Raw genomic sequence first — 23,828 nt, 5'->3', positions numbered from 1 at the left:
AAAAGCTTACAGGGGGGTGGGGGGGCAAGAAGGAAAGAGAGGAGGGGGCGAAGAAGGAAAGAGAGTATATTTTACAAAATGTCTTCTCTTTCATAAGGCACGCAGATGTACCCCCTCACAACTTTCCTTCTTTCATGTGGAAATGAACGAATCATGGAATGTGAAATCTTTCCACTTTATAAAGCTAGTTAAAACCAAGAATTCTATTGACATTACTAATGATAAATCATGTCATTGATGGTTACAACTGAGGGCTCATCAGTTACGTTTCTCTTAAGACAATGAAAGGAAAGATAAACCAGAGAGTAATAGTGTCCATGTTTCATATTCAAGTGTAATTCTTGCTAATACTCTTGATTTTTTATTGATGTCTTGCCACAAGCAAAAAACGGAATTCTGAATTGTCGCCACTGATGAGATGGGAGCATGCTCTGACACAACTACTGTTAAGCACCAGTATTGATTGGAGCCACAATGGAAGAAAATCTAAATGCTTTTGAAAAAGTGAAATGTAGATGGGTTTGAGTGGTGACTTGTAGTGCAAACTACCCAACGCTAGGCAGCTCTTACCGTTTGTCCAAATACCAGCAGAAATGTCGGTACATCCTTGATGCCTCTCCCGGGAAATGCTTCCACCTCCAAGTAGACAGTTGGAAATGTCTTTTAATTTCACTGCCTAATGAAGGGGAAATGCTTCTTAGCTGGTCTTAGCTGAGAAAGACAGGGATTACATTAAACCAGGGATGTCTCTGGAGAGTCCAGGCATCTCCTTTGGTGAGGAAACCTGTCAGGAGAGAATCTGCGGATGTTTCTGGTACACCACTTTTTAAATCAGAAACAGGGGAAACTGGAGCCTACCCCACATACACACACACACACACACACACCCACAACAGTCCATTTTAGCACTGTCAGTTCAGCTTACTTGAATGACTTTGGACTGTTGGAGGAAACTCTAAGGAAACCCATTTAAGCACAAGTGTATTTCTGGAAAGCAAATATACGATCTGTGAAGTGATTGTCATTGTGAAACACTGCAGCACAGCACACGGTGACACAACGAAATGTGTCCTCCGCTTTTAACCATCAACCTTGGTAAGCAGTGGGCAGCAATGACAGGCGCCCGGGGAGCAGTTTGTGGGGACGGTGCTTTGGTCAGTGGCACCTCAGTGGCACCTTGGTGGTTCAGGGATTCTGATTATGGGTCTGTTTCCTTACACGCTAGGCCCCCACTCCCCCTATTGATGGTCTCAATATCAGTTCTGTTAATGGCAAAGAGTTGTCTTATGAACCCTGCTATATCACAGGCGAGAGTCAGTGGGGTATAACGGTAGGCTAACAAGCCTGAGCCCTGAACACCCATTCAATTTGCAGATGGGCATGGTTTATTGCCAGGGCTGCTGGGAGAAGATAACATTACTGAAAAGGTACTGTCAGAAAAAGACTTTTCAAAATTGTAAGCACATTTTACTCAATACCTTTGTTGTCTCCGCACTTTTCTGAAAGTGACTTTTTAAAAATATTTTTCATCATGTCATTACTTAAATAAACTACTTTTTAATGTAATGTACTCATATGCATTTCTCATGTATAATGACAGTTTTCCCGTAATGAAAAAAAACCCTCCTGCTTTCCAGTAAGTGATATTGGTGCTGCTTATGTCAGCTCTTATGTCACCAATAAATTCATATGTTAAAAGTGCATTAGAGGTCATGGTGTCTGTAGTGTGCAGCATACTTAATGGATATTTAATTGGCCATGGCCAAATTGGTTGCTAAGTGTCTGATCTTTTCACTCATTTTGCAAGGGTGAAATTTATCTAATCTCTCTAATCACATGGATTCCCAGAGGAAAGGTTGTGTGTGTGTGTGTGTGTGTGTGTGTGTGTGTGTGTTTTATGTGGACAGTCTGTTGATTGGACCAAGGCGTTCATCTGGTTCAACACATCAAGGTGTCTGTCAAGATTAATTAGAAATAAGTGCAGGTATTTATTTAGGTTAATGAGAGCAAAGACCACCCTTGATGTATTGGTGAATAAATGAATTCTAATGAATAGTTTCTCTTGTTTAAAAAAGTAAACTCAGTGGGGCCTTTTCTGAAATGATTAGCGTTGTGTTATAATTTAATTCTAATAGGTTGCTTGTTCATTCTGTCATTTGTAGAATTAAGCTTGCCATTTTACTGAGCCAAGGACATAATATTTTCTTAGCAGGAAACCCTAATTCAGTTCCCGAAATGCTTATGTCTGTTGTGAGCTTGAAGCAAATGACTGGAACAGCAATTAGAAAAAAAATACACTTTGGTTTTGCAATGCTGTGATGTACTGTAAGTCACGACACAAAAACAAAGCCAAGAGTTGTTTTTTTTTTTCCAGTTGGGCATTACATAAAATATCAGCTGACGCTTTGTTGGAAATTCATCCATAAAAGAATATCATAAAAGATCTAGCAGTTGTTTGATGTGTACATCTGACACAGTTCTGTCGGTATCCGCTCGACTTTGTTTATGCTGAAAATATGCGTAAATAATTTATCATCCTTTTCAACATGCTGGATTCATTAAAGGGGCACCAACTCTGTATCAACTATCATTACTATTTTCTGTTACTTTTTATGGGCTTTTGTGTTTTAACATATGGAAAATATGATCAAGATATAAGCAGCACTCTTCAGATTTCCTGACTGCTCTGTTTTTAATTTTTTTCATTTTTTAATGCACACAGTGCATTTCGCTGACTACTGACTCACTGATGCGTTTCCCCCTTTAACTTCTCCCTTAGCCACGTTGAGCTGAGGTGCTCTGTTCTTAATTCTGTTGGCCTCCAGGTCTCTGAGGGTGAATTATCCCTGCTGATTCATGGGGAACGCTGAAGATCTCCTACAGCCTCGTATTACAGAGGTTAGGTGCCCGTAGAGGTGCTGAGAGCTGGCCAGATCTCTGTCATCACAGAGGAGATGACAGATGCTTATTTGCTAGAGTATACTTATTTACTTTCTATTGTCCTACCTGTCATTAGCAAACAAGTCCAATGCTATACTGCAGTCAAATGTGATTTGTGCACAAATCAGGTAAAAGCAAGTACAGTCTGTAACTGATATACCCGGCCAGTGGGTGTGTTTAAGTTTTTCTAGAAACGGTTTTGTTGTTTGTGTGGAGGGCTGTGTGCTTTATTTTTCTCTTGTGAGTACTGCAGCAGTGGCTTTGTGGGTAATTGTGGCTGTGTCATGTTGGTTTCACTTGCGGCGTCAACCTGAGGACCTTGGCTGTGGCGTGTGTAAGGTTATGGATGTCGTTTGTCCCGCTGAACAGGCAGTGCATGTGCATGGGGACAGCAAAAAATGTGATTTATTCCCCCATACAGCCATTCATCTTCACACTGAATTGACCTGGCACTTAGCTTTTTGTCTTCTTTGAAAGGGGGAGCGATTCCATCATTTTTATCCGCTTTCAGATTTGAGCAAATCCGTGTACTTGAAAAAGGAGCATATCCTGACACACACCAAGCTCTTTTTCAACACGTCAAGCTTTTTTTTCATTCTCAGCCCATTGTGGAGATTTTAATTATTCTGCTTTCAAGTTCTTGCTATTTTTTTCAGTTGAAATAAGTTAGGAGTGGGTTAATTATTTTAGAGTGTTCTCTGTAATTTAAGACAACACAGAAATAATCTGAATCTCACCAGTATATAATCTTAATACCAGTAAATAATCTTAATCTCACCAGTATAATGAAGCAAGATGTTATATTACACACATTTATAAACAACATATATAATTAATGTGATCACAGTTAAATAATTAGTGAACTTGATATTTTTTTCCACATTTTTAATTTCCATTGTATGATTCTTTTACATGTTTACATTGGAAACTTCACAAAGCTTCATAATTTTCCATCATTTGTTAAATTGAATCAGATGAAAAAAACTAATTGAGCATATAAAGAGCGCATTGGTATGATCTCGACAGACTGTGATCAGGTCTTGGCCCATTGTTTTGGTAGCCACTGTTCCGTGGCATTTTTCAATTATGTGGTGGCTCAGTAGTGCTTCATGCCAATCGCCACCGCCTACGTAGTGAACCACAAGCCATCACAGTGCTTATTGTGCTGACAGCCTCTTTTAGAAACGCCTATTATAAATTAGGCTATTCTTTTCCACCGAGAGCTGCCAATTACAATGAGCAACCTCCTCATAGCACCAATTCAGCAGAATCCAGACTGTGAGATATTGCAAAACCATAAAATCCAACTGATAAAATGTCACATTAATAGATTAAAGGCATTATTGAAAGAAATGTTGTTATATAATGCTATAATGTTTTATATATATATCTTTCCATTACAATCCTATAGCATTCTACCTCATACAGTGTTTTCATGAACATTTACCATTACATACAGTATATATATATATATATATATATAAATGTTCATGAAAACACTGTATGAGGTAGAATGCTATAGGATTGTAATGGAAAGATTCGGAATCTCATGGTCATCAAAGGGTTCCAACTCTCCGTTTTGCAACAGCCAAAAGATTTGTTTTATTATCTGCTGAGAAACTTTAAAGATTTTTTTTCTTTCTTCATTTTCTCTGTGCCCTGAAATAAAAACAATCAAAAGCGCATCATGACCGGCGGATTGCTGCGAAATTCATTTGGAGCGCAAGGCAGCCTGCGCAGCAGTGCCGCTGCTCCCCGCTTCCTTTCCATGATAAATGGGTCATGGATGGCATCCAGCTTCAGGAATAAATTAAGAGCAACGCCTAAAATTCTGTATGCTTCAGGCTAGCGGCAGGTCACAATCACAAGGTGGCGATTGCACTTAGAGTCAAGTTGACTGATGAGGGTTGTTACTTTTGGCAGCAGATTGTGAGAAATGCTTATGATGGTATATATACTGTTGATGTGTATAGCATGAACAAGCATGATGCAACAACGTTATGTTCTTGTTTCCTCATGCATTTCCATGACTGGCTCTAAATTGGGATGTGTGTATGTTGACCTAACTTATAATAACTGACACTGTTAGATCTTAAACATATTCTGTGTAATTATCACCCACACATCAGCGTTTCCCAGCCCTGGTCCTGGAGGAATGTCTGCCAAAGAGTCTTCACTCCAGCCCGACCTTAATTAGGCTCAGGTGTTACTTAATGGCCTAATAATGAGTGGGGCAGATTGTGAAGATATGTGGGTTGGAACAAAACCTTCCTGGCAGATGTTCCTCCAGGACCAGGGTTGGGAACGCTGCTTTAAGCCATGGCATTTGCACGTACTGCATATAGTTAATTTGGCATACAAATTTCTAATTATTGTAGGTTTCTTGTAGCCAACTGTGGAATATATGTAGACTGATTTTAATGATATGTACAGTGTGTTTCCTGACAAAACCTTGGTGGGGTGAATTGCAACCTGAAGAACTTCTTTCCGCAAGGGTCTGATTACACGGCTCTATATTTAAGCCCACTTAGAATCCAGGACATAACACCCAATACAGCCGGCCGGAGGAGCCCAAATAGAAATGATGAAAATTACCCTGAGCTCTGATGAAAGGGACAGTGGGACAAAAGGGGCGCCGAGATGATGGCGATACAGCTTTTGCATTTTTAAAAGCCCTGCTGTGAGAAAGAACCTGGTAGAAGTCCGGGTGTGAAACCTGTGGGTGAATTTATAGCAGGTTTTCTGGCTGTATGACTTTTAGAATCATTGAAATGATTATTTACAATATAATTATAATTGTTTATAATAAAATAAAGAATTGTTTTGTAACAATTCTGTGGGGAAAGTTTCTGGGGAAACTGCTCTTTTGTGATGAAGGGTAACCTGGCCGCTCTTGAACCATTTATTCCACTGAGTCCCTTTAAAGGGTGTGTGTGCATGTGTGAAAGTGAGGTCTAATTTTATACCTGTATGTTCCCCTGTGTACCAATTAAATTGAGTATCTGTCGGAAACACGAGACCTATTGCTGGTGTGAGTGTGTGTACTGGGACGCGTCCCGCTAATGTGCAGTTTTTGACGATGAGGGTGTTTACGGGGAAATCCCCATATTTGGACATCTTCGGCTTGCTGTTACATGCACATTCTGTAATGACGCAAAACTGTGAAAGGCCTGAAAGGAGGCGTGGTCCCCAGGGTTACATTAACACATGTCCTCAGTGTGGCCCTTATGTGTGGGACATACAGTATGTATGTGTACATTGGCTATATGGACATCTCCAGGGATGCCTTGCTGTAGTGTGGTGAATGCACTCAGTTAATCCACTCAGTCTGGAAGGATTCAGTACCGACTTTTATTGCATCAGCATCCCTCTCCCCACCCCTTTGTCTCTCTTTCTCTGTCTGTCTATCAATCAATCTATTCCTGTATCCCCATCGCCCTTTATTTCCTGTCCTGCTCTTTGTGCTTCTGTTTGTCCTTCACTTCCTCTGTCCTGCTCTTGGGCCCTCAGTCCAATTCACTCTCTCTTTCTTTCACTAACAGTCCCTCTCTTATGCAACTTTCTGTTTTCTCTTTCTTTCTCTCTGTTTTTCTCTGTTGGTCCAGCATCAGGTGATAGATGATAAGATAATGCAGGTAAGGTAGTGGCGGAGGGAGAGGAGGACTGCAGATCTCCGATCCAGTACTATGCTACCGCACTACAGGAGGAGAGAGGGACCTATAAACCAGAAGATTTCAGATTGCTTCAGGCCTTTTCTGAGTAGAATATTTAAATCTTCAAAATTTAAATATACTTTAATATTACATTAAAGTATATAACATACTTTACCATAATAGTACATTGAAATATTTATGCAATCGCTGTGGTTTATTTATAAATATTAATCATGGCTGAGTTTAGTTTACTAGGCACTTTAGTTACTGGGAGGGTCTGACCTCTGACATGGAGAGGCAATCCCTACATAAAGATGGAGATGCATGCACATCATCTCTAAACACGCGACTGCCAAGGGAGCACCAACGCGGGAGCAACGATGCGCCTGCGCCTGGACATGAGAATGTGCACTGCCGCGACATGCTGAGAATCATTTGATGCACGCAGTACCACATGACATGTTGAATTCACTGCAAACCTGCAATTACTTATTACTAACTTACAACCCTTATTACTAAAGTAAAAGCCAAGGATGCCAGGTGCTCTAGCACCTGCTTCCATTCCACAGTTGAAAGACATGCAGATTAGATGAATACCGAACTGACGCGTATGTTTGCACAGCAATGGATTGTAGGTAAGCAAGGTAAGCATTTGTAAAGTGTCATAAATCTATAATCAGTCTTGAACCGTCAAGTGAACTGCAGTGAGGTGCATTTGTCGTTTTGACAAATTATTGACTCAGTAGCCGTTTATGCATCTCTGTCATCACAGCTGGATGAGTTATAAAGAGGTTTCAATGCACCGAAGGTGGAGCGTGGAATCAACGCGCAGTTCAGACAGAGCCTGATGTCTCCAGCGAGGATGAGCGGGCAGCATATTCACTTGCATAGCCATGCTTATTTGTCTCGTTCCTCTACAAACAGCCAAGAATGGTGGAATGACCTTTATATTTTTTCTTGCCGTTTTGAGGAAGACAGAAAGAAGCAGCATTGTTAATCAGTGTTTCTCAGGAGAGAATTTTGCTGTTCTTCAGAGGCTCCTGAAAGGTCCTGTTGTCTTGACTTCTGCCAAAGGTTTCTCTTTCTCTTGCTGTCTTTCGCTAATGCCTTTTGCTTTGTTACAAACTGCCTCCTCACCACCTTTCACCGTTACCCTTCACCTCTGCTGCATGCCTGGGTGAGGACTGTATAAAGTCTGCTTTCTTTTCATCTGGCTGAATTGCCAAACACTCGTATCAATTCAGATCTCACTATTCCTATCAGGATGAGAATGAAATAATCAGCTAAATGGAAAAGCGAATGGCGTGTCGACTCTTCTTGCATCTACGGGGCTAAATATGTACATACCAAAGAGCCACACAGGCTCAAAAAGGAATTTAATGGAGATGCATGTCCATGCAAACCAATGGCTGTATCAGAAAGCAGTAGGCTACTTCTCTCCTTGCAAACGGATCGATCGGAATCTTAAACGAATTCCGTTGGATTGGAATAAATCTCTGCTGTCTAACCACAGCCTTGGTCTCTCAGTTCTTTTTCCTTTTTCCTCTTGTGGCATGCTCATTAGAGACAGAGCCGCGAGCAGATGGTCCGGGATGGGATGAGAAATGGAGAATTACCTTAGTACCTATTGTGTCTGTGTGTGTTACATAAGCTCATCCCTGGAGAGGCCTTTTTTTTTAGATTCAAGATTATATACGCCAGAATTAAACATGCAGATGGGCTCGTTGAAATGCGGTGTGCAGTGAGTGGTGTGAATTAAATTTGCGCCTCTTGTCACATTAAATAACGTAACGTAAGTTTCCAGATCGCAGAGGAGAGTGGGCGCCGTGGTTTTACACGTGGGTCATTGCGGAGCAGTGTTCCCTCCCCCTTTTTTTTCATCCTGCTGTGTTAATTACATATTAGGTCAGTGAAAACAGAACGGCTCATTCTCCTGGGTAGAGCCTGAGCTTAATTAATCCACTACAGGTCAGAGGGGGGTGGTGGAGATATGGAAAATGAGAGGGAAGAGAGGCTGATTGTGAGAGGTGTATGGGGGTGATAGGGGAAGGACTGTCTGCCTTGAAGGGCATAAAGTAATGTCTTTAAAGATTCACTCTCCCCCCATGTATCGCTCATCCTGTCTTTACCCTGGCACACATTTAGATGATCTGAGCTTCATAGTGGAGAAAAGGAGCAGAGTAATTAATACCCAAGAGAATTACCCCAGCCGACCGTCTGTCAAAACTCTTGTGTTGGATCAATGTACCTCGCACCTCACAATGACGGCCAGCCCATGAAACATGTACCTGATGAGCAGATGCTGTCTTTTTTACCCTCGATGATTGAAATATGATTGAATTCAGCCGTGAATTAAGAGGGTAATAAATCAGGAGGTTTGCTCACTAGAGGGCGCTGTATGTTAATGAAGAAGGATGCGGCACGCACACAGATGTATATTTGTTCAGATGGGCGTTGTGATGTTATGTAAGCCTGCATGATGAAGGCGCTCACACCACCTCCTCTTCTAGGACTCCAGCTCCCTCTCCCTCCTCCTACCAGCTTGGTTTCACACGTTCCGCTACGGCTCTGCATTCAGAGATTGATCAGAGGAGCTTCTAGATGCCGGGATTCTTTCTCTCTTTCTCAGTCTCACTCAAACTCTTGCAATGCAAATGGAAAAAAAAAGTTCTCAGAACAACTTGATAAGCAATTCTGCTACATTACAACTACGTCATAAGAATTATAACATAACTGCTGCAAATCAAACACAAGAAATGATGATTTAGCGTGATGCTAGATGTAGTGCATACATCTCGTATTAAGTGCTTATCTGTGTTGTATTTTTGTCTGGATTTATGTTTTTCTGCCTTGTGTGTTTTTAAGCCCCTGAACTTTGTCTCCTGCCTGCGGGATAAAACAGAACAATTCCCATAAGATTTTGGATGCTCTCTGCACTTTTGTCATGCAAACATAACAATAACACTACCAGAAACCTTGAATTATACTATTATTTTATTAAGACACAAAGGAAGTAATTTTAGTGCCCTCTGAGAAGAATAAATCAGAAGAATAAAAGAATAAATGAATTTCAGTCTCTGACTCACAAAGCAGCTGTTGATGGCCTGCCGATTAGCAAACAGGTCTGTTAGCATTTTAACAGACTTATAATAATATGATTGGATAAAGGTCGTGATCAGCTTGGTAAAAGTAAGAAAAAGACCACTTTTACTCCCACACGTGCCAAATATAATCATATATATAGCACATTTAGAACAGTGTTCCTTAGATAGGTGACACAAAATGATAGAAATTAAAGGTGCCTGTAGGGTGTTAAAGAGCCAGATCTGCATGTTACCATGCAAAGATCTCTCAGGTGTGCACATACATACAGCGTACAGCCAAATAGTCAACCAAATCATTAGTTGATTGATTATCTCTCCATTTCAGCAGTTCGAATTTATGATCAGGGTTTTCCTTTCAGCCTGTTATTGACAAGGGCCGGCAGAGAGAAAAAGGCATGACCTACTCTTATTTATTTATTTACCACGCTCTTCACTCTCTGCCTGACTGCCGGGGTGAATTCTGCCGGCTGAATTCAATTGGCCAGATTTTATTATGAGAGGTCAATAATTGCTGCAGACCCCTTGGTTCAGCCAGCCCTGGTGTGAAATGGGAAAACTGTCTTTTCAATTTGTCTGGAAGCCAGGAGACTGTGAGGGGGGTGATTTGTGGGGATGACTGGAGCGGGTGGGGAGGCGGGTGGTGGTTGGTGCAGGGGTTATCTGACTTTTTTTTTTATTTTTTATTGTAAGCAAGGTGTTCTCTGCACTGCCAGTCATCGGAACCCAGCGGGAAAAATAGATGTGGAGGGAAGGCTGTGTCGTATTTTAGGTGGGGGGTCAGTTTAGAAGGGGGCTCCAACCTGGATCTGACCTAGACCTATTTCATCATTGATCTTTTATCTGTTTGCCATTTATTATAAATCTCTTTTTTGTCTATCACCTCTTGTTTTGTTCCACTCTCTTCACAATTTCTCCTGTAACATGCTCCTCCCTCCTCCTCTCTTTCTCTAGTTCTTGCCGTCTCTTTCTTCTCAACTCTTATCTTTTGACAACTACACAAGCAGTAGGACTTTCTGGTTTCTGCTGCCATCATGCTGCTCATTTGTTTTTGTTGACTTCCCTTTTCTTATCTCCGACAGTGTCGTTCTGCCTTAGATCACTTTAGGATAACTTTTCAAATCGATTACCAAACAAGCAAACGAACAAAGACACAAAGGAACCCTTTTCCTTAGTGGGAAGCAGCAAATAACACATGGGCGGCCGTGGCTGTGTGTCAGGGTGTGTCCAGTCATTGGTGCTGCACTCTGTAACCCATCACTGCACCCATGAATGATTTAACTTACAGTGACCTCAAATGAGACGCTGGTCCCCTTGATCTCAGATGAAATGCTCGATTGAGCCGTGCCGTATCGCCTCATGGCAGAACTGTGTCACATAACATGGTCTGTTGGCACCTGACAACTGTGAACAGCATCTGTTGCGTGGAGTCTGTCAGATCGGGGATGTTCTTGGTCAGGTGGGCTCGTGGATGTTCTGACTGCACATTCTGTCATCTGTATCTTTGAAACTGAGTGTCTATATTTGTCTATTAGCCCCCTGGTTCTTCTATGGTCCGATTGCTATGTTGATCAATGTTGTTCAAACCGTCATGTTTACTTTGTTGCATTGACGATGGAAAGAAAATTGTTTTCTTATATTGTGAGGTTACCACATTGTAATGTTCAGTAAAGATGGTTAGAAAAGTCCTCCAGTCCAGCATGTGTATACATTTATGTTATATACATAAAACATGTAAAATTAAGGGTGCCAAATTGGCCTCACACTCACAAGGTCAGGGGGTTAAATCCAGGTTCTGACTTTGGGTGTGTGGATTTTGATTGCTGATCTTCTTGTTTGCATAGGCCTCCTCCAAATCCTCTTGTGTCCCCTACCATCCCAAGGCATATTGGGGTGGTAGTAGCCTTGTGGATAACACACTCGCCTGTGAACCATATGACCCAAGTTCACACCCCACTTACTACCATTGTGTCCCTGAGGAAGACATTTAACCCTAAGTGTCTCCACTACTGATTGTAAAAAGATGCTCTGGGAAGGCCGTCTGATAAATGCCATAAATGTAAGGCATGCTAGGCAGATTGGTGACTCCAAATTGGCCGTAGGTATAAGTAAATATTGTGTGTGCGTGTGTCCTACACACAATGGACTCACGCTGTGGGCTCTGGCATCCCTGACCAAAAATATGAATTAAGAAAAAGCCTTTTGTAATTTACCATGATTGATTATTTTTAGTTCCCTAAATTCTGAACCTGAAGATCTCCACTTCTCTAAACCAGAATCTTACTATTTGCATTTGCCTTGAATGCAATTATCTCAAAAGAACATGGGTTCAAGTTTTTAACTTAAGTTCAAATTGAACTACAAATTGAGGTTAACACATGCAGATACAGGTTGTGTTGAGTTTGATCTGACACCATAAATCATTCGACTTTGTAAAGTTAAATGGTTAAACATTTCAGTTTTTCCCCATCGTGCCTTAAGTAAACAGGCAGACCATCTTCCCAGCCTGAGTAGTCAGCTCTTTCCAGCGGCAATCTCCCCCGACCTACTTTCAGAGAAGCAGGAGTTTATTCCCAGAGGCCCACGCTGGAGCTGTCAGGACCACGGACAGCTCCCATTCAGCCAGGGCCTTTGTGCGGTTGTGGGGGTGAATGCTCATCTGAACTGGTGCTTCAGGCCTTGCATCACTCACTGTATCCAACCAGCACACAGTCAGACGTAGCCTAGGGTTACAGGGTCAGCTCTGCTAATTTGTTAATTAAGGGGACTGATTCACTCCTGGATTAAAGAGTTTAATCAACGGGGGGGACTTAGAGCTTTTAAAAAATACAAAGCATACACACTGGCCCTTTAGGAATACGATTGGACAGCCATGTGGTGCAGGATCACCCGAACACCGTCTTGCATAACAATGAAACAAACACTCCACTATCAGGTGTAGGTAGAGATAAGGGCGCATATCTGTATCAGATGTTCAGTCAAAACATAGGCCTCAGATTGGCTTGACCACCCATAAATGATGAACCTCTTTGGATTCTGAGCTAAGACCCATGTTAAAATGCATTGGCGTTAAGACCTTCTTATGAGGCTAAGGGCTTGTAAATGTTAATGTCTGACCAGATTATATCAGATGTCTGTAGCTTTACTCGTGATGAACTCTAAATCTAGGGCAGATATGACATGATTGTCGTTGATTGCTCATGAGGCACTTACGGCTATTGCTACATTTTTTTATTGCAGATTCAGCTTTTCTCCTTTCCATATTGATGGATGTTTGAAGACAATGGCTAATTGCTGTGCTCCATGAGTGTGCAACTCCCCTCTTTTTTTTTCACCAGAAGATATGGTGAAGTTGGAATTAAACATCAAACTTGCTGACATTTGATGTCAAGCTCAATTCTGTTACATGCCAGTAAATTAGAAAGGATTCATATTGATTTCATTCCTCTTTTCAAGCTATTTGTCCAAACACAGCACTACAGTACAGGATTTTTTTTCCTGAACCAGTGAACTGAGAAATGATTTCCAATTTTATCATTTATAGTTTATCATCAATACTGGTATGGGCACTGTCACAATAACACAGAATTATAGCAGGACCTTATGCTATATCCACACATAATGACCCATAGAGCAGAAAGTGATCTTCGGGGGAAAACCTCTCCTCTCCTCTCCTCTCCTCTCCTCTCCTCTCCTCTCCTCTCCTCTCCTCTCCTCTCCTCTCCTCTCCTCTCCTCTCCTCTCCTCTCCTCAGCAGCATTATCCTGAATAATGCATGCACACCAGACCTGGTTCCACCACTGCAAATCACAGTCACCTCATGATGCTCTATATGCTCTGTCCCCTCCTTTACCCATGTATTGTAACCGCACACACATTGTCTCACTCTGTTCCTTCCCATTCTCACATTTTTCTCCCTTCCTTCTTCTAATAGCTTGTTCTCCCAGGTGATCCCAGCCCTCCGATCACACAAGCGACTGTGAGTGGCTGCCGGCTTCATCGGCACACGCTCCCCTGGCTCAGAGCAGGAGCGCGTCAGAGAGAGAAAGAGAGAGAGAGAGAGAGAGAGTTATTGTAAAGAGGGAGGGTAGAAACACAAGCAGGCAATGAAGAAGGGAGGGAGGGCTGAACCGGAGGATGTGAGAGAAAAAGAAGAAGAGAGGAGGAGAGGCTTGAGGAGACTCTAAGATAACACCCGATAAGAAGACAGGAGGGAGAGGCAGAGAGAGAACTACTACTTTCCCTCAGCCATTCACACCTCTGATATGACTGTTAGGGGGCAGAGGGTGTTTCTCCTCTCCTCCTCACCCCTGAGCTCAGATCTCATGAGAACCAGGCGGGAAAGCGAGGCTCTTTAGCGAGGTTCCCGTAGCCCCATGAAGGGGCTGCTCGGTGGGAGATGGATGATTTCAGTGCCATTAGAAGCCTGAGTCCTGAGAAAGGTGAGTCTGCTCCTGGTGTCACACTCTTTACCTCTGTAGCGCAGGTGTAGAGACCTTCCTGACACGTCAAATTAGCAGAGGAGTATAAGAAGAAGACGGGGAGAGTTTGAGATGTGGACAGAAACCAAAAGCTGGAATAGATCACCCAGGCCTATTGTTTAAGCAAGAGAGGGACACTTATTTCCATAATGACTTCAAGATGATTTTTTTTTCTTCCCTGGTGTAAATTTGAGCACGGCGGAGCGAGCAGAGCGGGCGTTGATTGGCTAGGGGCTTAATCTCTCCCGCACAGGCTGCTGTAGCGTGGCCGCTGTAGGTGGGCTGCAGCGTTTCACATCTGATTTGAAAACAATGTGCCGCCCTTCTGCCGTGAATCAACGCCTGCGCTGCGAGCTCAGATGCCCCCACTGTTCACAGTTCAGCCTTGTCCTATTGATCAGCGCGCAGAGCAAAGCATTCATTGCCCAGGCGACTTCACCTGTGAATATTACAGCAATTATTAGCTTCGTTTCAATCAAGATTCCACCTTCCGGTGTCCTGGCAATAATGAAAAGAATCTAAACTGAAAGAGGCCGCAGGAGAGAGAGAGTGAGGTCGGGAGAAGAAAAGAAGAGAAAGAGAGTGTGAAAATTTTTTATTTATTTTTTTGACCGCATTAGATCCTCTTCCTACAATCCCATCAGGCCCGGTAACCATGACTAATTATAATATGCTCACCCTGGCGAGCGCTTGACTAGGCATTGTGACAGTGACCGGCAGTTTGGATGGTTAGCAGCCTGGCAAAAGCTGATCCTGACTTTAAAGCTCCTTCCTCTTGGCCAAGCGCTCCTCTTGTTGCCCCTGTGGTTCACTAAGGCCTGTCTGCTCTTTGGATAGTCTTGGCTTCTGGATTCTGTCTCTCATTAACAACAGATGGGTTCAGTGCTCAGGGTTGCACTGAATATTTCATGCTGAAATTTTAAGGTTCTCTTGCTGCAGGGGAAAAGGCATTTAATAATGAATCGGACGCTTTTGAGCTCTTTTTACTGTATCTTTTAAGCCAGATGAAAAGTCCCATGTGAAACATAGACTGGCTAATGGGAACTTTTTGGTGAGTGAATATTTTGCAAGCTTTTGTGTGGGGATCTAAATTGTAACCTCTTTAAACTGTGAAGATGAAGGCAAACAGTAACGTGTCCTTTTATATATTATATTTGAGCAAACAAACGGTTAATTATGAACAATTCTGGATTTTAATTTGAAATGACCATATGCTTTATGTGTTCATAATTTTTTGCATTTATTTCACTATGCATCCTCTCATGTCATCACCATTCAGACTGACTGAAGGGCAGCAGTAAGAGTGTCAAATCAGCAGAAGATTGATAACTATCAGTGATATAAATGAACTATTAAGCAGTATACTTTTAATATCATAATTAAAATCACACCATTTTACATGCTGTATCTACATCTTTAAATAACTAATATACAATAATAACATCTGTTTTAGGGTGGTAGTAGCCTAGTGGGTAACACACTCGCCTATGAACCAGAAGACCCAGGTTCAAATACCACTTACTACCATTGTGTCCCTGAGCAAGACACTTAACCCTAAGTTGACTGTCCCTTGTAACTACTAATTGTAAGTCGCTCTGGATAAGGGCGTCTGATAAATGCCGTAAATGTAAAATGTAAATGTACTTGATGTGAATTAACTACTTAACTTGTTTCTTGTCTTTTAATTTAAATAGGAATGAATGCAATTCCCTTAAGTGCCCAATACAGCAAAAATGACACAGCTCTTTAAAGAAACAAATGGTGGGATGGCATTTTTTGTACAAATCAAACAATTTATTATGTTTTATTTTTTATTTTAATTCATATTGGCAATGTGGCTGCATTTAGTGCAGTGGAATCTCTGGTCATCTGAAAGCCTGATTCTTTAATGCTGCATTCACACTGCAGGGCGAATGTGGCCCCAGTCAGATTTTCTTCTCATAATCTGACTCAGATCAGATTTTTTATGCGAACAGTACAAATCACGTAGAATAAGATTTTTGGGTGATGGGTTAAAAGCAAAAACATTTTGTTGTGTGCTGCGTGTGCTGTGCTGCAGTGCTTCACAATGGCAATCACTTTCATTTCTTTCGGTCAGTTTTTCGTTATCACAGTTATTGAGAGTTATCTAGTTAACCTACATTAACCTACAGTACAGTGCGCTACATGCGTCAACCTCTACCAAGCTGCCAATCCCGCCATGCACTGCAAACGACCTTAACCCACATAAGCAGGTTTCCCACCAGCTTGTGTGAAACCTTTAAAAGGAGGTTGTAAGCCACCGAAGAAATTTGCTCCCTTCATATTAGCTTCAACATGGTCACTGGCTCCCACTGGTGTTGAGAATTTAAATTCTCTGGGGTCATTATAATGTCATTGTAATCTGTATTAAATAGAGCTTCATTATACTAGACCTCAAAAACTTGAGGCCTCATAATGAGGATTAGATGGGGGCAATTGACATGCTGCTAAAAGGTCAGCACTTTTGCTGAAGTAATGGGCGATATCTTTACATATACTTCCCTTGTGCTGCGTTATCAGTGACACTGGGGGGGGTATTACTGAACACTCTTCAATTTATTGCACTCTGCCGCTTATCCAACACATGCTGGATTGAGGTCAAATATCTATTTCCTCAGAAATATAGAGGGTCAGAGAGGCTGAGTACCAATGGTAACACAATTGGCATTTTTTCTTGAGATTTTTTGGGGGATAAACCCATTAACGATGGTAATTTATGGTGTGTTTATGTGTGATTCCAGTACAGTCATACGTAGTTCCATTAGAATACACTTAATGTGCATTTTTACAATGATTGAGGACAATAAATATTTTTGATGGGGAGATGGAGGGAATGGCAGAAATGACGTGGATAAGAAGGAACACGATGAGTGTGCATGTGTAGAAGGGGTGGGTTACTTGAAGCCGTGCATGCCCATATGCACTCCTTGAGATGAGTGCATGAGTGCCGGAGAGAAAAGCTCTTATCACAGGTCACTTCTCTCCGAGCATCTGCCTTGCACAGCATCCAAATTACTGAAGGGAACACAATGTCAACCTTTAGCCATGCGGTCATGAAATATGAATATTAAGCTGCGGCTGCTGTACACACTTTAGTCCACTGCGCTAATGGCATCACTTACAGCATAAAGAGAAGGGCATATTGCAGAGCATATAGTACTGTGATATTATGCTATAATTTCCATTTTAAACCACAGACAGGTGACAAATTGTAAGAAAAGGGGGATATTTTGCTGAATATTTTGAGTGTCGTATGATGTGTCATCATGGAGCTTATGAACCTATTAATCCTAAGGGTTTCAAATGTCATCATAGAGTTTGATCATCAAAATGTCTATTTACGGACATGAAAGTCCACATGTGCTGCATGTCAGCGTCTTCCTTAAAGAAAGAATGCAAATTCTGTAAGTCAAACACAATGCTTTGTTAGGGCAAATGTAAGCCTCTGCAGCAAATTCAAAATGTAAGTTTGTCTTGCCAACATAGCACGTTGTCTTAAAAACCATTCCAAAGGTCTTGCATAATGCAATTTGGGGTGAGAATGTCAGATGAAAGCAGCGTGCAGATCTGTGCTGATTAGGCATCTTCACAATTCCCCCTAAGCCCCATAATGCTCCATAATTCCCTTAGCATCCTACAGACTGGTGGTTACATCAACTGTTGGTTATTTAATGGCTCTTTTCTAAAACCTGCTTCTGTTACATATACTCTTTAACTGTCCACTCAGCTGTCCAATACAGGTTTTTGAAGCTTTTATTACGTCCATTATTATGATCTATATTTTCACACTGTCCACAGTTACATTTCACTACGTTGGTGTATGGCAAATATGTATGTCACTGTGTCAAATAAAACAAATAAACCTCTTGAAAGTGTTCAGCTCAGAGTAGAAAATGCTAATGCAGCATTTTCAACAGTGATGAAATAACACATGAAAATAGGACTTCAGTCATACGTGACCTGCTCCATCTCATAAAGGGTGAAGAATGACCCATGACATAGCTTCACCTGTATGCAGATTACCTACTTCTTGATCGTTGAAGGCAACGAGTTGGCTCATTTCGCTCAGAAATCGCAAGATTTTGTGCAAAAAGACTCTCAGGTTGCCATGAAGATGTGAAGGCAAAGAGAGGCCTCGGTTTCATTAGCGGGCATGTGACGGGAATTCCTCGGCAGAATACAAGATGGTTTAACGAGCCACAATCCTGAGGACCCTGTCAGAGGAATACCAAGGGAGGGCAGGAGGACAAAAACAAATTAGCACTGACTTATTAGCTACTTCTCTGTACTTAGTCTCTAAACCTGGGTGTTGTTCGCTTGCGTGTGGTTGTTTGTTTGGCCCAATTGAACTGACTCGTGCAGATAACCGACTAAGATGTATGGTGGGGCTGGAGGCTGTTATCGAACGACAATGTTCAGAACGCAGAATGAGCCAGTCCTGCTTCAGTGCTACTTAACACAGAATGTCCATTCTCAGAGATGGGCACTATTTTTCCTAAGGATATTCCATCATTTGATGACTAAGAAATCACGTTAGAAACTCAGATAGAGCTGGTGAATGTGTTCTACATAATTTTCATTCCTATCAAATATTAATTGGCCCTCTTGTCCTGTGGATGGATGAAAGTGCTGGTCTTTAGCATTGTACATTTGTGAATCTAGTTTTGTGACTCTGTCCCCTCAGAGCGTGGTCTGCTTTTTTTTATTATATCGCTCTCCTAGTGTCAGATCCTGCCATTCAGACATAATTTATTTCTCAACACTTCTGTAAGCAGCCATTTCTAGCAGAACATTCAAACTCCACTGTCCCCTGCTGACAGCCTGATAAAAACAGCCATGTGGCTGCGAAAGCAAAAATGTCTCCACAACAAGTTAACCTGTTGACTATCCTCCTGTGTATGGGGTGGGCACCCTATCTTTTGTGTTAAAATAGAAAAGATAAACTGTCAGGAATTGTCCAGAAAATGACTTATTCTTGGCCACCAAAAACAGGTAAAAATATTGGACAAATCCTGACAATTGGCAGTTAAAGGTGTGGCCAACGTTGTGGCCAATCTGACCTCAACAGATTCAGACTTTCAGCACAGAAACTCCTGTTTGCATTTTAGCTGTAAAACTGCTGTGTTATTGGGGATGTAGTTGCCGTGCCGTAATGGGTGGTGATGCTGATCCAGGGGATGTGGCTGATGAAGATAATGAATACTTGCACAGCAGTGTGGTCTCTAATAATGGATGCAGTTGACGTTGCCTACGCTCCTTCAATCATTCACCACTTTGTGTGGGGTAAATTTTTGGTGTGCATTTTTCAACACAGTGTTTAACACCTCTAGCCGCATTTTCAATTGAGACCATAATAGTAAAACCACATAATATAGATCCACCATAAAATATTTTCTTATTGCAATTTAGTGCATGATAGCAAAAGAGTCTTTTGCTGCCTTAAGTACATGAAATGTCATTGCTGTGCTGATAGTTCATTGGACAGGTACACAGGTACCTGTGGCTTGGATAAAAACATTTCCAGTGTTGTATTGCATCTGGTCAGTTTTTGTACAGAAACATACAGTTTAATCAAAGGATTGACTTTCATTACATTTGTACATTTTACATGTGCCCGGCAGAGACACTTCAGCATATCGACCGTTACCAGATCTGGAAATGCCACCATCGTGTATTTCATTTCCCTTGCAGGTCTGCGGCAGTGAGTGTATGAGCATTCTCGATTGGAATTTATCATCCTTCATTCAGCAAATTCCATCTTGACAGCTGCAAAACAATGAAATGTTCCTCAGGAAAAGGCCGACGTCTTCAGGCTGCCTGACTATGAGAAACTGATGAATCTGTCTGACTACGTTGAAAGTCGTATTCAATATGGCTCTGCCACACGGCCCACATGACCATATTTAAACAGCCCTTCAGATCTAAATGGATTTGCTTTCCAAATGAATATTCATGCTATTGTTTTTCTGCCTGGGAGTGGAAGTGCAGATCAGTAAAAAATCTTTTGACAGGATTTGGGTGAAGATTTATCGTGTGTCGGGTGATTAATGTGCTTCCTGTGATATTGACATGGCAGACGCTGATTGCTTTATTTCTCCCCAAAGTGCTGTGCCTGTTATTGCATTGTGTCGGGTTGAGTGACACAAGCCATTTATCAGGGAGTTTCTCCCATTTTGACGCTGCCAGTTATTACTCTCCCAACGAACTCCTGACGAAGCTGAAAGGATTTGGCTTAAAATGAAGTGGTGATGGCTAGACTGACTGTAGGGTTGGTGGGGTTTGGGGGCTGAGGACATGTGTCTCAAAAGGAGGATAGGGCAGAATTTTGACCAAAATTGAAAAATCAATTGAACATGTATTTTAACAGTTTAAACTTTTCTTTAACTTAATAACTGAATATGTAGAAAAATAGAAAATTGTTAAATTAAATAAATAATACATAGTCTGTTACCATAAATAAATTATATTGAAAGAAGACATAACTAAAACACATGATGCTTTCCACCTTCCACCAAGTTTGCTACAGGACTGATAATAAAAGGAGAGCATCTTTGCAGTACAGAACATAGCTAAATAAGTTTTATCTTGGTTGTTATTTTCCGTAAGTCTTAGAAGCAAAACTTTTAATAAATCTTGATGAATTGCCCATCCCTAATGAACACACATGCATATACCACTCACACATACACACATAAACCGGAAATTTAATGCAAATTTAATGAGTATTGAATGTTGTACAGTCTGCAATTACAGAGTATAAATGCACTTAACATCGATTATATAATATACAGCTTTACAGTAGTCTGTCCTGCTCAACATCTCACTGCAGGGCTCCATGCCCTCAGGCTGAGGGGGGAAAAGACAGAGGCTGATCTAGTGTTTATTTAACATGCTGTGGTGACTGTGTGACTGATACTCCACAGCATCCGACTGTCAGACTCAATTTAATCTGTTTACTTTATCTCCTTATTCATGGATTTATTCTTATTTATTTATCTCTCTGAAAGCATTGAATTAGCGGCACACAGTTCAACACGCCTCTTCACACACAACAGGCAGTATGCAACTACTGTCTGAGAGACAAAAAAATCTGGTCGTATTTATATCCCTGTTAGCAGCAGTGACTGGAATACATTTATCAATGCAAACCGTTGCCTCAGTGTGTCATTGGGCCATTCTGCAATCACAGTCATATTACAATAAATTTACAATAATGATGTTGACTGTCTGTGTATGTGTGTATGTGTCTATCCATTCATCATGCATTGTGTGGAATAGATAGGGAATAGATTATTCTGTCTGAAAACAAGCACTATCGCTCTGTCTTTGGGTGCATCTGTCATTATGATGATCGTTGTTAGACTAGCTGCTGTCACACACGTCTCAGCCACAGCCACAGCCTGGCTCAGGCCAGGAGATTAGCAGAGCTCTCACTGTGGTGTCTGCCAGCCACCTGAAATATATAAGCCACCAATGCCAGTGCTAATTAGGTGCATCGCAGCAAGTGTATGAATATATTCACAAATAATTCTAAGAATAACCTAAACCTGGATTGAAGGCTGGGAAAGGCTGCATGGGTGAAATTAGCCCTGGAGGCATGTATATATTCCCAATATTCCAAGAATGGACTGGCCAAGGGGTTGCTGTTGCCAGACACTGATTGCTGGGATAGCCTACAGCTTGACTGTGACCTGACCTGGTATAACAGGGCTAATAGAACACTTAGCAACCTTATCCTTGTCTCTGCATGTCACCCTGTTCTGATGCACAAGCAGATGCTTCAGGATTGTTTTTATGTACATGTTGCTAAGCAACCATGACCTGTAAATGAAGTAAACGTTACACTGTACCACAATGTATCACAATAAGTGGAAGAAAATGCTGTTTTCTTTGGGGCACAAGCGTGCGTGAAAATGCAGTTGAGTGAAGGAAACGCTTTTCTCTCCTTGATCACATAAATATGTGTCAGAAATCTTTTGTACAGTACAAAAATCCCAGCTTTGTTGAAAGTGAAAGTAAAACATGCACACAAAGGTTTCATTACCTTGAAACCCACGCCCCTTTGAATGACTACAACTTCTTGCACTTTGTGCTCAGACACAAAGGGGGGGTCGGGTTATGCGGAGAAAGAAGTTTATGGAACACGCAACTGTGATTTCTCAGCATGTCATCTGTTAGAAAATTATTTAGTCTCAAATAAACTAGTACCCTTGTACTAGTTGTTCATGTCTTGGCCCTATACTTGCCTACAGTTTATTCAGCATGTGTGTGTATGTTTGTGTGTCATTGCGTTTAATAATATCATGTGCCGTGAGTGTGTGTGTGTGTGTGTGTGTTGTACTGGGAGAAATCATCTAAAACACATACATGCTCTGTGTGTCAGCCTGTGTCTTTCTGAACAGCCAATATCCTCTCTCTCACCCAAACCAATACAAAGTGCTGGATTTTTCTTCCAGCACTGGGTCAACTTCAGTCTTCTCACTTTCTCTTTCTATGGTACTCATATTCATTCCATTAATTTTTCTTCTCCTAACGAGTCTCTCTCTTTATCTTGCTCTTGCTGACCCAGACATCTGTTTAACACGTGCACAGCAGCTCACACCCTGCTGATAGATTAGCACCATTTCTAAGTGCAGTTTTAGCGTTAATGAAAAACACATTACCGGAGGCTCGTTCTCTAAAAAAGAAAACCAGGCTTTGTTAATCACGCTGTATTTGCTAATTGAAAATTGACAGGAACTGAAACATAACAAGTGTGAATGCAGTGTGATTGAGCAGTATTCTGTGTTTTAACCTTTAACTGTGTTATTGATGTTTCCAATCATTTTTTGAATAATTTGAGCATGGATAATAGTAGGTTTGGAAGTCAGCATTATCACTGCCTCAGTCCTGTCTTTTTTTTCTTGCCGCTATATATATAAGCTGCAACATTTGCTAATGTCACATCCATGTCAGAACTTTTGAATAAATGTGTTATGTCCTGAGATGTCTACAGCATCTCAGATGACTGCCCTTTTACAAGGGATATTAGTATTGAGAACGAAGAAAATCAAGCTGGTTGACAAATTGAGAGGGGTGGGCTGAATGCTGTCTCTCAACTTGTGAGCTCCTCCTCTTATTACAACTTGCTTATAAAGACATTATTACATTTCATGCTCTGAGTTTCATAAACAATTTCAAACCAACCAAAAAAGGCTAGGTGGGTAGATATTTCCTCCTCGTTTGTGATAAATTTCTTTCATTAATTTAGAGGACTTGATTAAAAAGTGCAGAATATAGTTTAAACTTTACAATTTAAACTAATTTTTTTCAGGATGTTGTTTGGACAATTAAGATAAGATAAACCTTTATTAGTCCCACAAGTGGGAAATTGCATTGTCTCGGCAGAAAGTGGATAGAACAAAGGTAAGAGCAGCAAAAAATAAATACGTATATGTCTTTATCTACACAACAAATATGTATATGTATTTATCTACACATGTATCTAAACCATTTGAGTAAAATGATACTGGAAAGTCCAAAAAGCCAGGGATCTTAAGAGCTAATTTGGACTTGCTTTGGTTATATCTTCTGGATCGGATGTGTGCCTTGAGAAGTGCCTGTATTCCCACTCAGTGATGAGTGTGAGCGTT

At 41.3% G+C, this 23,828-nt stretch overlaps 1 protein-coding gene across 7 annotated transcripts in view; it reads left to right on the top strand.

Annotated features, from left to right (window-relative positions):
- plch2a (phospholipase C, eta 2a) overlaps positions 1-23,828 on the top strand; it is a 98,966-nt gene that overhangs the window by 28,535 nt on the left and 46,603 nt on the right. Inside the window, exon 1 of one of the 7 annotated variants that reach the window (XM_028992520.1) lies at positions 13,837-14,136. The exons of the other annotated variants lie outside the window; for them this stretch is intronic. Coding sequence (XP_028848353.1) covers positions 14,094-14,136 — 43 coding nt within the window. The 5' untranslated portion in view covers positions 13,837-14,093. Of the gene's footprint in view, positions 1-13,836; positions 14,137-23,828 lie in introns of those variants that run through there. 7 annotated transcript variants of the gene reach the window in all.

This window comes from Denticeps clupeoides, chromosome 10 (assembly GCF_900700375.1).
Source record: "Denticeps clupeoides chromosome 10, fDenClu1.1, whole genome shotgun sequence".
NCBI classification, from domain to species: domain Eukaryota; kingdom Metazoa; phylum Chordata; class Actinopteri; order Clupeiformes; family Denticipitidae; genus Denticeps; species Denticeps clupeoides.
This window is presented reverse-complemented; position numbering and strand designations above follow the sequence as displayed.